This window comes from Dioszegia hungarica, assembly GCF_025882075.1.
Source record: "Dioszegia hungarica strain PDD-24b-2 chromosome Unknown MKK02contig_25, whole genome shotgun sequence".
In the NCBI taxonomy this organism is placed as follows: domain Eukaryota; kingdom Fungi; phylum Basidiomycota; class Tremellomycetes; order Tremellales; family Bulleribasidiaceae; genus Dioszegia; species Dioszegia hungarica.
In genome coordinates this window covers 696,910-708,192 of record NW_026515779.1, presented here as the reverse complement: position 1 = coordinate 708,192, position 11,283 = coordinate 696,910, and the positions used below count along the sequence as shown (strand labels likewise).

Sequence of the window (11,283 nt, the reverse complement as noted above, 5' to 3'; positions counted from 1 at the left end):
CAATAGCTGCCGTAAGACACCGGAATCAAATAATTCCTAACCTTTGTCTCATCTCCTACTCTCTCCTCTCCACCTTACTCTACTACCTACGTTTCAGACTTACCTCACTCTTCCGACTACACAGCTCTCGCCAACAGACGGCCATGTCTGCCGTAGAGGCTTATGTCGACCGTGAGCTAAGACTTCCCTAAGGGTGACAAGAGCTGATCAAGTAGAGACTGTCCAGGTGATTCTGTACGACGGTCGCGTGATTGTCGTCCGTTCTTTCCCACTGAATACTGATGAGGGCCTATTAGCTGACAGATAAGGGCAAGCTGCGCGGGTTTGACGTTCGAACCAATCTCATCCTATCGGACTGCATGGAACGGGAATTCTCGCAAGACCAGGGGGTCGAGATGGTGCCACTGGGGTTGTACATGATCAAGGGGGATAATGTGTAAGTTGTCACTTCGGTCTAGGCGGACGGGATGGGGCGGGGTAAAAGGAGAGGTTGAAGCCGCACAGGGTCACAAAGCTGATTCCCCAGAGCGCTGATAGGCGAGGTCGACGACGAGAAGGACGCGGGGCTCGACTGGTCCGAAGTTCGGGCGGAGCCAATAGGGGAGATTACAATCTAAGGCGGGGACGGGCAGGCTGGGGAGTCCGGACCGCTGTGCCGGCGCTGGCGGCGGCAGGCGGCCCATGCGGCGGGGACCCGGCGGCGGACACTATGCGCTGGAAATACGGAGGGACCGCGGTTCAAAAGGCCCAGCATCATGGGACATGGCTTGACAAGATGAAGTGCTCAATTGTCAACAGTAGACAGGGAAAACCAACATGTACCATACTAGATCATCCACTGGAGGGTCTAGCAGGGTGTAGCAGACGCGTGAGCTGATTCAAACTTCAGGCTTGTTCCTGGTTCCCGATCCGAAATGCCGGCTGAAAGATCGGCGGTGATTTCCTCGTACCTCGCAATGTTTGTCTTGTGACCTCAAAATCACGTAGTTTTGAGAGGTACGACTCTTGACGCGTCCCTTTGTCCCGTGCTGGACCTGCGCCAAGTCACAGGCGGCCGCTGGTATCCGCACTGACCTGCCGCCGGAGCTGCCGCAGGTGAGCGTCGGGTTCTAGCCGTTCCTAACCTGTTTGCTCCTTCCGTCAGGAACCGCCCAGACACGCGCGTACGACTCTTCCCATAACCCCTTGATGGCTTGACCCGTACTTCCGGATTACCCCCTCCTTTCCGCAACTGATGTGTTGGATGTATCCCGACACGGTACGCATACCAAATCCTACTCATCCTGATTCACACGTTCGCCGCAAGGTTCACCGCACTCACGTCATATACTGCGCTGGGCGACTGGGCAATTGGACGTACGCTACACCTCTCGACCCGAGCTCTCGGCGCATATAGAGCCAGCCAGCCAGCCAGCCAGCCAGCCGCTCCTTCTTCTTCTTCACCATGTCTCCTCTTCACCTCTCAGTGCAGCTCAGTACAGCCAGCACACTCAACGTTCAAACCCCAAAAGTCGCACAGGCCCGCCCCGGATCCCCGCGACAGCGCCAGCCATGTTTGGACACAACGAGACGGCCGAGTATGTCCTCGCTACCGCAGGAGCATCATGCTGGATCGTAGCTGTGAGTGATCTCTTGGCTCCACCGCGTGATTGCAGACCAGGCTGACCAATCTCAGACGGTCCCTCAGTTGGTCAAATCGTATCGAACCAAATCGACCGAGGGGCTTTCTCCCTGGCTCATGGCGTAAGTCCCCTCTCATTTCGATCCACTGCTCCCTAGAACTCAAGGTCACTCAGCTCCTCTCGCCGAGCACGGCTGACACCCGCAGACTGTGGGCATCCAGTAGTCTCTTCTTCGGAAGCTATGTCGTCGCCGAAAAGCTCAACATCGCCATCCAGGCAAGTACAAGTCCCTCCCTTTGCCTTTCCCTTCCCCATCGCAATCGCTGAGCTCAGTGACAGACGAATAAGAAGCCCGCTGACAGAGCAGATCCAACCACATATATTCGGCACCCTGTGTATTGTCTCCTGGGCTCAGTGCTGCTATTACTCCCGAGGGTACACGCTGCGCCAAGCGGCAGGATACGCGCTCGCTATCCTAGCGTGTGCAGGAGCTTTCGAGACGACCTCGATCTTTGCCTTGCTTGTGAGTCCCTTAGAGCCCGATCCCGGCTACTCTAGATCTCGCAGGCATCTGTATCGACACTGCTGATGCCTCAGTATGGACGACTGAAGGGCACCGACGTCCCTCTCTTATTCTACGGATACCTTTCCACCGCCCTCACCATCGCTGGCTTCGTGTAGGTCCACCATCCCGCTCATGTTTCCCGGTGTCATGACCGAAGCTAGCACCTGCCCGACCCCTCAAGCCTGGTATCTCTGGTGTCCGCGCTAATGTCCAGACCCCAGCTATACGAAATCTACACCCTCCGCCAAGTCAAGGGCATCTCCCTCATCTTCCTCAGCGTGGACATCACCGGCGGTGTCTTGTCCGCCCTGGCCTTGTTCTTCCGAAAAGAGCTCGATATTGTCGCTTTGGTACGTCTCTTGCGCTATCTCCCTTCCCTGCAGATGGAGTCTCGACCGGAGAGAGGCGAAGCTGATGAGCTAGTCGACGTATCTAGGCGTAGCATCTATCGATCTTCTCATCATCGTCCTGTACTACATCCTCGGGGGATGTAAAGCAACAACAGCTGCAGTTGGCCAGTCACAGTCAGGAACGCTGCTCTGCCACACATCACTCGATCTCGAGGCATCGCGCTCCGTCCTTGGCCATGGCGACGACGTTCTTCTCCCGTGCCTGTCGGCATCAGCCTCGACATCAGCGGGAGCAGGCGAGATCTCGGCGGAGCAGAAGAGAGAATGCGTGGTGATCGAGGCGGATAGTCCAGTGGAGGAGAAATGGGCAATGTTTACGCCGGCGAGTACGGGGTCGGGGACGCTTGTGGATGGAGACGACGGGGGGAAGAGGTTCTTTGGGTAAAAGGTCGGCGCTTTCAGTGCGTCCTGCATGGTCAGTCATGTATATCATCGGGTGCACGGACCGTCACTGCGTGACCGATTTCTCCGGAGAGCCCCCTGACTCGACACTGATGACATGCGTAACATCTCTTATACCATGATACTTTGCCGCCCGACCCCTCGAGACCCCGCCTAGCTCCTGCTCTCCCTGCTTTCGCCTCCCACCTAGTCCCGGTCCCGGTAAGCCTTGTCGATATCCATCCATGGCGCCCAGAGCTCCCTCTCCTCCTCGGCCGTCTGCTTGGCATAATCACCTCGTCCCGCCAGCATCCCCACCGCCCTAGGCCAGTGAGGCGGGCGTGATCCGCACGCCTCGCACACTGGCGCATTCTCGCTCAGATCCCAGTAAAACTCATCCTTCAGCCCACTACCATCCCGGAACATCTTCTGTATCGAGCGCGCCATGTTCGAGACGTGCATGGTGCGCTTGAGCCAGAATGCGTGGTCCGGATTCGGAGGTGGAGGGGGGCGAGGGGGACCGGACGGCTTGACCTGTTCCGGACAGTAATCGTCGTCCCGGAACTGCGGCTCGGGATAGCCGTCCGTAAAGTCCTCGGTGGAGCAGTACATGGTGATGTTGAGGGTATCCGTCTTACTCCGCCCGAACGTCTTGGTGACAAAGTCGCTGGACCGGACGGAGATTGTATAGTGAAAGGATTGAATCAATTTTGGCCACATCGATTCCTTCCACTTGGTGGAGGATGGGGCGTCGCTGACCCACCGGGTCTTCCCGCCAAATCGGATGGGGAGCTGGTCCACGTTGGGTTGGAAATGGTGTGTGATGGCATAAGTGGAAGGGGGACCGCGAGACTCGAACGTCATAGGAGAGATCGCGAGGGGTCCGTAGTGATCCCTAGTACAGAGGTGCTGGAGGGTAGAGTTTTTGAGCAGCCGCTCAAAGGTCCCGTTGACGTCCCGCGTGCTAAGGGCGTCCCGGAGGAGAGGGGAGTGTTGGGCGTGAAGGTCCTCGTAGCGCCTCCAGTGACCGACGGGCCACACCGAGTCCTCCACCTGATAGATGGAGGCAACGGCAATTGTCTCCAGCTTGGGGAAGAGCCGCTTCAATGTCGTCCTCTTCCCCACCTCGTTCAGCCGCATAGACATCAACCGCACCTCCAGCGCCATCTCCCGCACCATCTTCTCCTCCCTCTCCGGTCCGCTCAACCCGAAAGACTTCCACGCGTCTCGACCGGTTGTGAACAACGCCAGCAGCGAAGGTTCCTCGCCGTGCAGGTTGTATTCGATGTGGAGAGAGCGGATCCGAGCAAAGAGGCGTTGTTTGGAGGGGAGATGGAAGTCGTGCAGAAACAGACTGAGATTGTCGGGGACGGGTGCGGACCAGAGTAGCGGCTCGACGATAGAGTTAAAGAGCTGCCTGCGTCAGTCTTATCGGAATGCGATTAATCCGGTCAGTCTTACTCGGCATACTCTGCTCAAAACACAGAGCTCAGGCTGACGAAGAGCGCTACGAGGGGATTTGGAGCGGGGTAAGGGAATTGGTTGGCGGAGATAGGGGAGGATGATCTCCCAAGCGTGAGAAGGGATCTCCATTGCGACGGGTCTGCGCGTCTTTGCCGTGTGTTTGCGGGGTATCAAGGCTATGGCGATGTGAAGAAACATAGAGGCTGCAGCTGCAGGCTCAAAGCTGGCTGCAGGCTGGCTGCAGGCGAAACATGACAGCCTGGACATATGCCCGGACAATGCCGAGCTGAGGAATGCGGAGTTGAGAGCAACGATGGATCATGCAGGAGGCCAGGCCATGGTGGCGAGTCGCGATCATGCTGATGCAGGCTTTTGCATCGGCGAAAGTCCGGCCAGGCCTGAGATGAGGACACTCCGGCATCCTAGTGCTAATAGCCAGCAAGGACTGACCCAGACCAGGTTTGACCGCGCAGCTTGAGGCCTTGAGGGCGGGGTCCGCCGATCCTCCCGGAATGCACACGGAAAGACCTCTCGTAACGGCCATGTGAGTCCACACAGCTTCACACCCGCCATCCTTTAGCCATCCGCTGATCGTCCCTTCTTCGGCTCTACGTCAACCCCAAATCTCGCATCCTTCCTTGTCCTTTCCTCCTTCGGCTCGAGCTTATACCGACGCCACTCACTCAAGACTGATCGCCCAACGGACGGCAGAAGGAGGGTCCGAGGCCCGAGCGTCGCGCTAATCCCCGCGGGATCTTCTGGTGGCGCGATGCACAAGGACTTGTCCTTTGTGTGGGGAAAGCGGCAACGGCAGCTGACGGGTCCCGGTGGACCCCCACTTTGAATTAGCTGGAATTGTGCCTTTCACACATCAACAGATGCTTTCATCTCTTACACCTCCCTTGTACTACTGCATCCTCCTCACTTTGTATGACTAGACCTCGCTTAGCGCTTACATGCCAGTACGAATGGCAGGAAGAGGAGCAATTAGTAGCGGACAAGGGGACGTCCTTGGGATGAGAGGATGGGCGGATCGTCGGCCGAGAAGAGCTGTGGCGCCCGCTGAGTGGTCTGGGCGTTGCAAGTTGGACATTGGAGAAAAGTGGATATAAGGCAGACAGGACCCACTGACTGAGCCCAACATCCATCCCCGACTCTCACTTCCCGCCCTCGAAAACACCCGACCAAGCCCCTTGCTTCTCCCCTTCTCCCTTGACTCTCCCCTTCCATCATCGCAAGATGTTCGTCCAAAATGAGATGGCAGAGTACATACTCGCCTCGGCCGGCGCTGCCTTTTGGATCGTCACGGTAAGTGCCCTTTCCTCGTTCTTCCAGTGATGTCCGGGGTGTGCCTGCTCCCTCACCCGGGATACTACAAGGGACTCAGCTGACACCATCAGATCATTCCCCAGATCGTAAAGTCATACAAGACCAAATCTACAGAGGGGCTTTCACCCTGGCTCATGGCGTAAGCTTCCTCCCCGCGACCCATGCTCCCATGCTGATCTCTCAGACTGTGGGCCTCAAGCAGTCTTTTCTTCGGGAGCTACGTGATCGCCGAGAAGCTCAACGTGGCCATACAAGTAAGTTTCCTCGCCCTCTTTCAGCTGTCATCCTCCCTTTCCTCACCGTCCCTTGATCAGTCCGCAGCAACGACCACCCGGCTGATCATTAGGTCCAACCCCACGCTTTCGGTACCCTCTGCATGGTCTCCTGGGCTCAATGCTGCTACTACTCGCGCCACTGGTCTGCTCGAGAAGCCGCAGGTACCCTGCTCGCCATCATGGCTATTGCCGGCGCATTCGAGACCACGTCGATCTTCTCCCTTTGGGTGAGTATCTCAACCTCTATCGATCCCCCTCCCCCATAGCAGTAGCATGCGGTACCCCGTCCTTTGAGTGATCCTTGGTGGTCAGCCTGTAACGCATGATGCAAGATCTATGAGCACAGCTGACAATACAGTATGGTCAGCTCAAAGGCACCGAGGTACCGCTCCTCTTCTACGGTTACTTCTCCACCGCTCTCACCATTGTTGGCTTCATGTGAGTACCCACTCTCAGCTAGGCTGTCCACGACAAGCCGCCAGCTGACCCCCAGCCCGCAATTCTACGAGATCTACCGTCTCCGCCAAGTCAAAGGCATATCCCTCATCTTATTCTGCGTCGATATCACCGGCGGGACCCTCTCCGCCTTTGCCCTGTTCTTCCGTGAAGAGCTGGATATTGTCGCTTTGGTATGTCTCATATCGCACCTCTCCTGCCTCTGATTTCTGTTACTCCGCTGACACGCAGATCACCTACCTCGGCGTCGCCTCCCTCGACCTCCTCATTATCGTCCTCTACTTTACACTCGGCCACTCTGACGCCCCGCCTCACTCGATCTCCAACCTCCCTCCTGCTTCCGGTCCCCGCTCACGCCTCTCCATGCTCCAGACGCAAGGGGCGCAGATGGAGGTACAGGCGGATAGTCCGGTCAGTAGTAAATGGGCTTTGACCCCGAGTACCGGCACGCTGGTGGAGGGCTTTACGCCGATGACGGGTCGATCAGAAAAGCGTTTCTTCCCGTAGTCTGTATCCCGTCGTCGCTGGAGGACTGTTGGATCTGTGTATAGATGTATAGTAGATGCGAAAGGCCTAGAAGCACATGCAGTATATTGGCTCTGGGGCCGCACCGAGTAGCTGCCCCCCTTGGGGCCTTGATGGAGAACAGTGACGTGGTATTTCCAACATGGAACAGATACAGCCAAAATCAAACGCGCTCACCTGAAATTTGCCCATCACCTACCAGTGAACCATACACCTCTCTCTTCGTCTCCGAGGCCTCCCCAATCTCACGCAAAGATGGACCGCCAGCTCGCCCCTCCCCTGCGCCTCGAGCCTGTATCCTCACCTCACGCCATGACCACCTCCGACGCCCATACCGCTCTGTCCAACTACCTCGGCTCCCTTCCTTCCTCCTCCACCTCGCGCTCACAACTCGAGCGGCTCGTCGACTCCCTCGGGGTCGATCTCGGTTTGATCGAACCTGACGAGAGCAACAAGCGGGAAGAGAAGCGCCGGGAGGCACGGGCGACGCGAAGGGCTGAGCGGCGGAAAGAGCGGGAAAGGGTCGGCTTGGAGGGGATGGAGAAGGAGGTAGAGGGCCTGGCTGGCGGAGAGGGTGGAGGGGACAAGGAGGAAGTGGACATGGACGAGGGGGCGGTGGGACTTGAGGGGGAGGAGGGGATGCAGGATAGAGGAGATGTCGAGTATGGGGACGTGGAGAGTGCGGATGGAGACGAGCCGGACGAGGAGGATGAGGGGCAGGAGAAGATGGATGTGGATGCGGACGAGGAATAGTCAGTTAAGTCCTAGGCAGACACAGGCGCGTGACGCTGACTGTGCAGATCTACTCAAAGAACCAGCGAACAAGGAGTGGTCGCGCACAGCGAGCATCGCCGAACGGCAACTGCATATAGTCCATCGCCAGCGGGCATTGGCAGGCTACCTACCCACAACATCCACGACGCATGGTCCCCGTCCTTCCGCGCGCATATCCAACACCCGAAAGAACCCACATCCCTTCAACTCCCCCGTATCCCCGCTCGACTGGCACTGCCAAAAATACGCCATATCGTCATCCTTCATCCGGAGTGTCGACTCGGCCTCGTCTTCTTGTGCCAGCGGACGGGCTGCCGAGCGAGCGGTCAGTGATGAAGGGGGGATTGCGGCGGTTCTGGAGCGGGCCTTACCTTTCTGGTCCGCGCGGAGTAGACTCTCATCAGCGATGAAGATGTATGACTTACGTCGGGATTCCGCATTTGCAGTGAGGCGTTCCCTGTCGTGGTCCAGTCGGGCCGGTACCTGGCGCAGGATGGAAGTCTTCCCGGTAAAATCTGATCTTCAGCTGATGAACGTATTCTGGCCGCTTCTTACTGACCTGAAGGTGATATTGATTCGGGTAGTATGCGGTTTCTGATCCGGCGTGGGTATAGGCTGCTGATTCTGGTCCCAGCCTGGTCGGAAAAGGTCGAGCGCCTTCTGGGGAGGTACGGTATGCTTGTACCGTTCCTGACAGCCCGAATCCATCGTGATCAGGCTGTTGTGACCCAGATTGACCTCGTACGTCCGGATCGCCGCTGACTGCTTGAAAGCAGGATCGACCGTATCTGTCTCTCTCAACCGAAAAGCGCGGGGCGTGCCTAGTGAGAGGGACGCAATAGTTGCGTATGGACCGAGATCTTAGATCAGCTTGCGACCCAAAGGGCATCAGTCTGGGTAGCCAGCTCACAAGAAAGCTGATCAGCGTGCCATCCGACTCCGCTACTTGCGCCGTCGTATCGATTCGCACCGCATACATTCGCGCGCCACCTTCCTGCCCATTCCAAGGGGTAGCGGGCACGCTTGGACAAAGCATCATTGACGGCGTCTTCCACTAGCGCGGCAGCTTGGCGCAGTAGATCCGGGTAAGGCTGATCGGATCAGTATGGCATCCGACTTGTGTGCTTAGACATACCTTGGGATCGCCTAGTTCTTTGCCAGAGTAAAAGTAGCGTGCCTTCTCACTTCCACCTCCCTCGGCTCTTCCATCCCCGTCCGTCGACCTGACCGCTCTTCCATCATCCCCATGTCCCCCTCCGACCAGATAGTACCCCGCCATAGTATGCGGCGACTCGACCCACTTGCCGGCCAGATACCACCTATGCCTCCCCCACGCCTCACTCTCGTCCATCATCGCGAGATACAGCGCCGAGGCGAACGCCGGGGACAGCGGAGACGTGAGGAGCGTAAGCGGGAGCCGATGCTTGTCGATCGCGGCTTGCGACGTGAGCAGGAGGGCCGGCTGCGGTGCCGCTTTGACCTTGACGGGGACAGAAGGTCCAGGAGCAGATCTGAGGAGCGCGAAAGCATCTCTCTTGCTGCTCCCGCCAGGCGAATCCTGTTTGACCTGGAGTGCAAGCGGGCGGGGTGGGGACGCCTGTGCGACATGAAGCGACGGTTTCGCGACCTCCATAGCGTCTCGTTTCTTGCTGAACCACCCTTCCAGGCTTGTGCCCGCTTTGCGCTTTCCAGCGCTCTTGACGCGGGGCAGAAGCAGCTCCTCTGCCGCCCTGCCCAGATCGCCCCGAGCGGACGAGAGGGCTAAGCGGAGCTCATCCTCGGGGTATGTGGCTGGTTCGAGCAGCGAAGCGAGGAGGAGGAGCTGCGTCGGCTCGTCCAGCTCTGAGTCGGTCATCAGATGTAGAAGCTGACGATAGTGAAGGCGAAGAGGCGGTGGTCACACGCTCTGAAGAGCTTTTGCCACCCAAACTCGGCCAAATATCGAATGCGGGGAAGACGCGAGCCAATGCGGGGTAAGGTTCGGGGACGTGCAGCCAAGCGAGACACTTCTCCATGATCTACTCTCTAGCTGCTATCCTCACTACATACGCCTCGTACTTCAGCGAGATGGTCTACGCAGCCATACTACTCTTCGCTGCCGCCATGGCAGCGGCCCACGGAGATCACAGTTTCGACCTAAATGACGCCGCAGACGACGGCATGTCGTATGCTGAGCGCCATGTCAGTCTGCCCCTCCTTCCCCTCTAGCCCAAGCCCTTCCGAGCTGATGATCAGATGCACACAGAGCATCATATCGATAACTTTGACCTCCCCGCCTTTTTCACCCTGCACGATCTGAATCTCGACGGGATGTGGGACGTACCTGAAATAGAAGCCGTTTATGGGGTGCACCATCATTCCGTCAAGGAGGCAGTAGGAGGACAGCAGGAGCTGGTGGATGGGCGTGCGGCGACTATTGTGGCTCAGGTACTGGCGAAGCTGGACAAGGATGGGGATGGTATGTGGGGCCAGCAAGCAGTGTCAAAGGGGTTTTGGCTGATAGGTTCAGGAAGAATCAGTATGGCTGAGTTTGAGGCGGGAGGTAAAGATGGTCTACCATCGTTCGTGGGGTACAAGAACTTGGGTCGTGAGTGCTCCAGTAGCGGTAGCGACCAGTAGTTGACGGGTAGATCACTATGATGAGGAGTCCGAATAGTAAGCTATCATCTCATGCATGACAAGGAGCGTCTAGCTGACGTCCAGTTTCTTGCACCACGAGGAGGTATGCCGTTGCCCTTGACGTCGCTGACGTCTAGCTGTATCACTCGACACCCGAGACTCAGACTGATGAGGCATACAGCCACCCAGAAGGTGCGCGTCTACTACCTTTTACATAGGACCTAGCTGACAGTCTAGATATCGCCCATTTCAAACGTATGCCCCACCCACCCCTTAGCTGATGATAGACCACGCCCACATAGAAGCCGAAGAAGACGCCAGAGAGCGGGCTTTCCAAGGCCTTGACCCCAAAGCCGACCTGACCAAAGATCACATCGCGGTTGATCCGCTCGCGGAGCACGCCCACGCCCCAGGGGAAGGACCGGACGATAGTGCTTCTCAGCAACCTGGTACGACGCCTCAAGCGGGCGAAGAGGCCGCAGAGAACCAGACGCCACCGCCCAGGCAGAGGGTCATGGCGGGAGCGCAACCGAATCGGATCAGAGATGCGGACGTACGGTCGGAATTGGACGAGGCGAAGCGGTCGGGAGGGGCCGAGGGGCGGTACGATGGGCACAAGCCGCGCTCGCCGGAGGAGAGATTGAGGGCTGGGGTGCCGTATAGTGAGTTGAAGAGCTTACTGTACTGCCTGATTGCTAGAGCTGACCATGCAGAATACAAGTGAGGCAGACTATTACTGGTTGGGGTCGGTACTGATGTTACAGGATGCGCAAAGGCTTCAGAGCGGACGAGTTCTAGGCGGATACAAATCTCTTGAAGCTCGGAGATGCAACACCTGTAGCATGGTTACTGCGCCGGATGGC

General features: G+C 57.7%; 7 protein-coding genes across 7 annotated transcripts; 5 read left to right on the top strand and 2 right to left on the bottom strand.

Moving 5' to 3' along the window:
• Window positions 1-143: 143 nt before the first annotated feature.
• MKK02DRAFT_40750 (uncharacterized protein) lies at window positions 144-617 on the top strand (the record flags this gene model as incomplete). Its single annotated transcript, XM_053091248.1, has 4 exons — window positions 144-171; window positions 216-256; window positions 309-436; window positions 527-617. 4 exons carry the CDS (start codon window positions 144-146, stop codon window positions 615-617), a joined length of 288 nt encoding a protein of 95 aa, XP_052942224.1.
• A 934-nt stretch (window positions 618-1,551) lies between these two features.
• On the top strand, window positions 1,552-2,982 carry MKK02DRAFT_40749 (PQ loop repeat-domain-containing protein; the record flags this gene model as incomplete). Its single annotated transcript, XM_053091247.1, has 7 exons — window positions 1,552-1,620; window positions 1,676-1,743; window positions 1,829-1,902; window positions 1,985-2,145; window positions 2,220-2,299; window positions 2,402-2,537; window positions 2,611-2,982. The coding sequence occupies 7 exons, from the start codon at window positions 1,552-1,554 to the stop codon at window positions 2,980-2,982; spliced, it is 960 nt and encodes a 319-aa protein (XP_052942223.1).
• Window positions 2,983-3,185: 203 nt separating this feature from the next.
• MKK02DRAFT_40748 (uncharacterized protein) lies at window positions 3,186-4,571 on the bottom strand (the record flags this gene model as incomplete). The annotated part of the gene is made up of 2 exons (XM_053091246.1): window positions 3,186-4,391; window positions 4,449-4,571. The coding sequence occupies 2 exons, from the start codon at window positions 4,569-4,571 to the stop codon at window positions 3,186-3,188; spliced, it is 1,329 nt and encodes a 442-aa protein (XP_052942222.1).
• Window positions 4,572-5,681: 1,110 nt separating this feature from the next.
• Window positions 5,682-7,009, top strand: MKK02DRAFT_30256 (PQ loop repeat-domain-containing protein; the record flags this gene model as incomplete). Its single annotated transcript, XM_053088008.1, has 7 exons — window positions 5,682-5,750; window positions 5,843-5,910; window positions 5,956-6,025; window positions 6,118-6,273; window positions 6,405-6,484; window positions 6,540-6,675; window positions 6,734-7,009. The coding sequence occupies 7 exons, from the start codon at window positions 5,682-5,684 to the stop codon at window positions 7,007-7,009; spliced, it is 855 nt and encodes a 284-aa protein (XP_052942221.1).
• A 273-nt stretch (window positions 7,010-7,282) lies between these two features.
• On the top strand, window positions 7,283-7,780 carry MKK02DRAFT_40746 (uncharacterized protein; the record flags this gene model as incomplete). Its single annotated transcript, XM_053091245.1, has 1 exon — window positions 7,283-7,780. One exon carries the CDS (start codon window positions 7,283-7,285, stop codon window positions 7,778-7,780), a length of 498 nt encoding a protein of 165 aa, XP_052942220.1.
• Window positions 7,781-7,829: 49 nt separating this feature from the next.
• On the bottom strand, window positions 7,830-9,656 carry MKK02DRAFT_30255 (uncharacterized protein; the record flags this gene model as incomplete). Its single annotated transcript, XM_053088007.1, has 6 exons — window positions 7,830-7,889; window positions 7,937-8,195; window positions 8,227-8,316; window positions 8,361-8,661; window positions 8,712-8,892; window positions 8,937-9,656. The coding sequence occupies 6 exons, from the start codon at window positions 9,654-9,656 to the stop codon at window positions 7,830-7,832; spliced, it is 1,611 nt and encodes a 536-aa protein (XP_052942219.1).
• Window positions 9,657-9,904: 248 nt separating this feature from the next.
• MKK02DRAFT_40744 (uncharacterized protein) lies at window positions 9,905-11,218 on the top strand (the record flags this gene model as incomplete). The annotated part of the gene is made up of 10 exons (XM_053091244.1): window positions 9,905-9,982; window positions 10,037-10,259; window positions 10,311-10,388; window positions 10,432-10,456; window positions 10,505-10,523; window positions 10,558-10,612; window positions 10,658-10,675; window positions 10,708-11,082; window positions 11,134-11,140; window positions 11,185-11,218. The coding sequence occupies 10 exons, from the start codon at window positions 9,905-9,907 to the stop codon at window positions 11,216-11,218; spliced, it is 912 nt and encodes a 303-aa protein (XP_052942218.1).
• Between the last annotated feature and the right edge of the window lie 65 nt (window positions 11,219-11,283).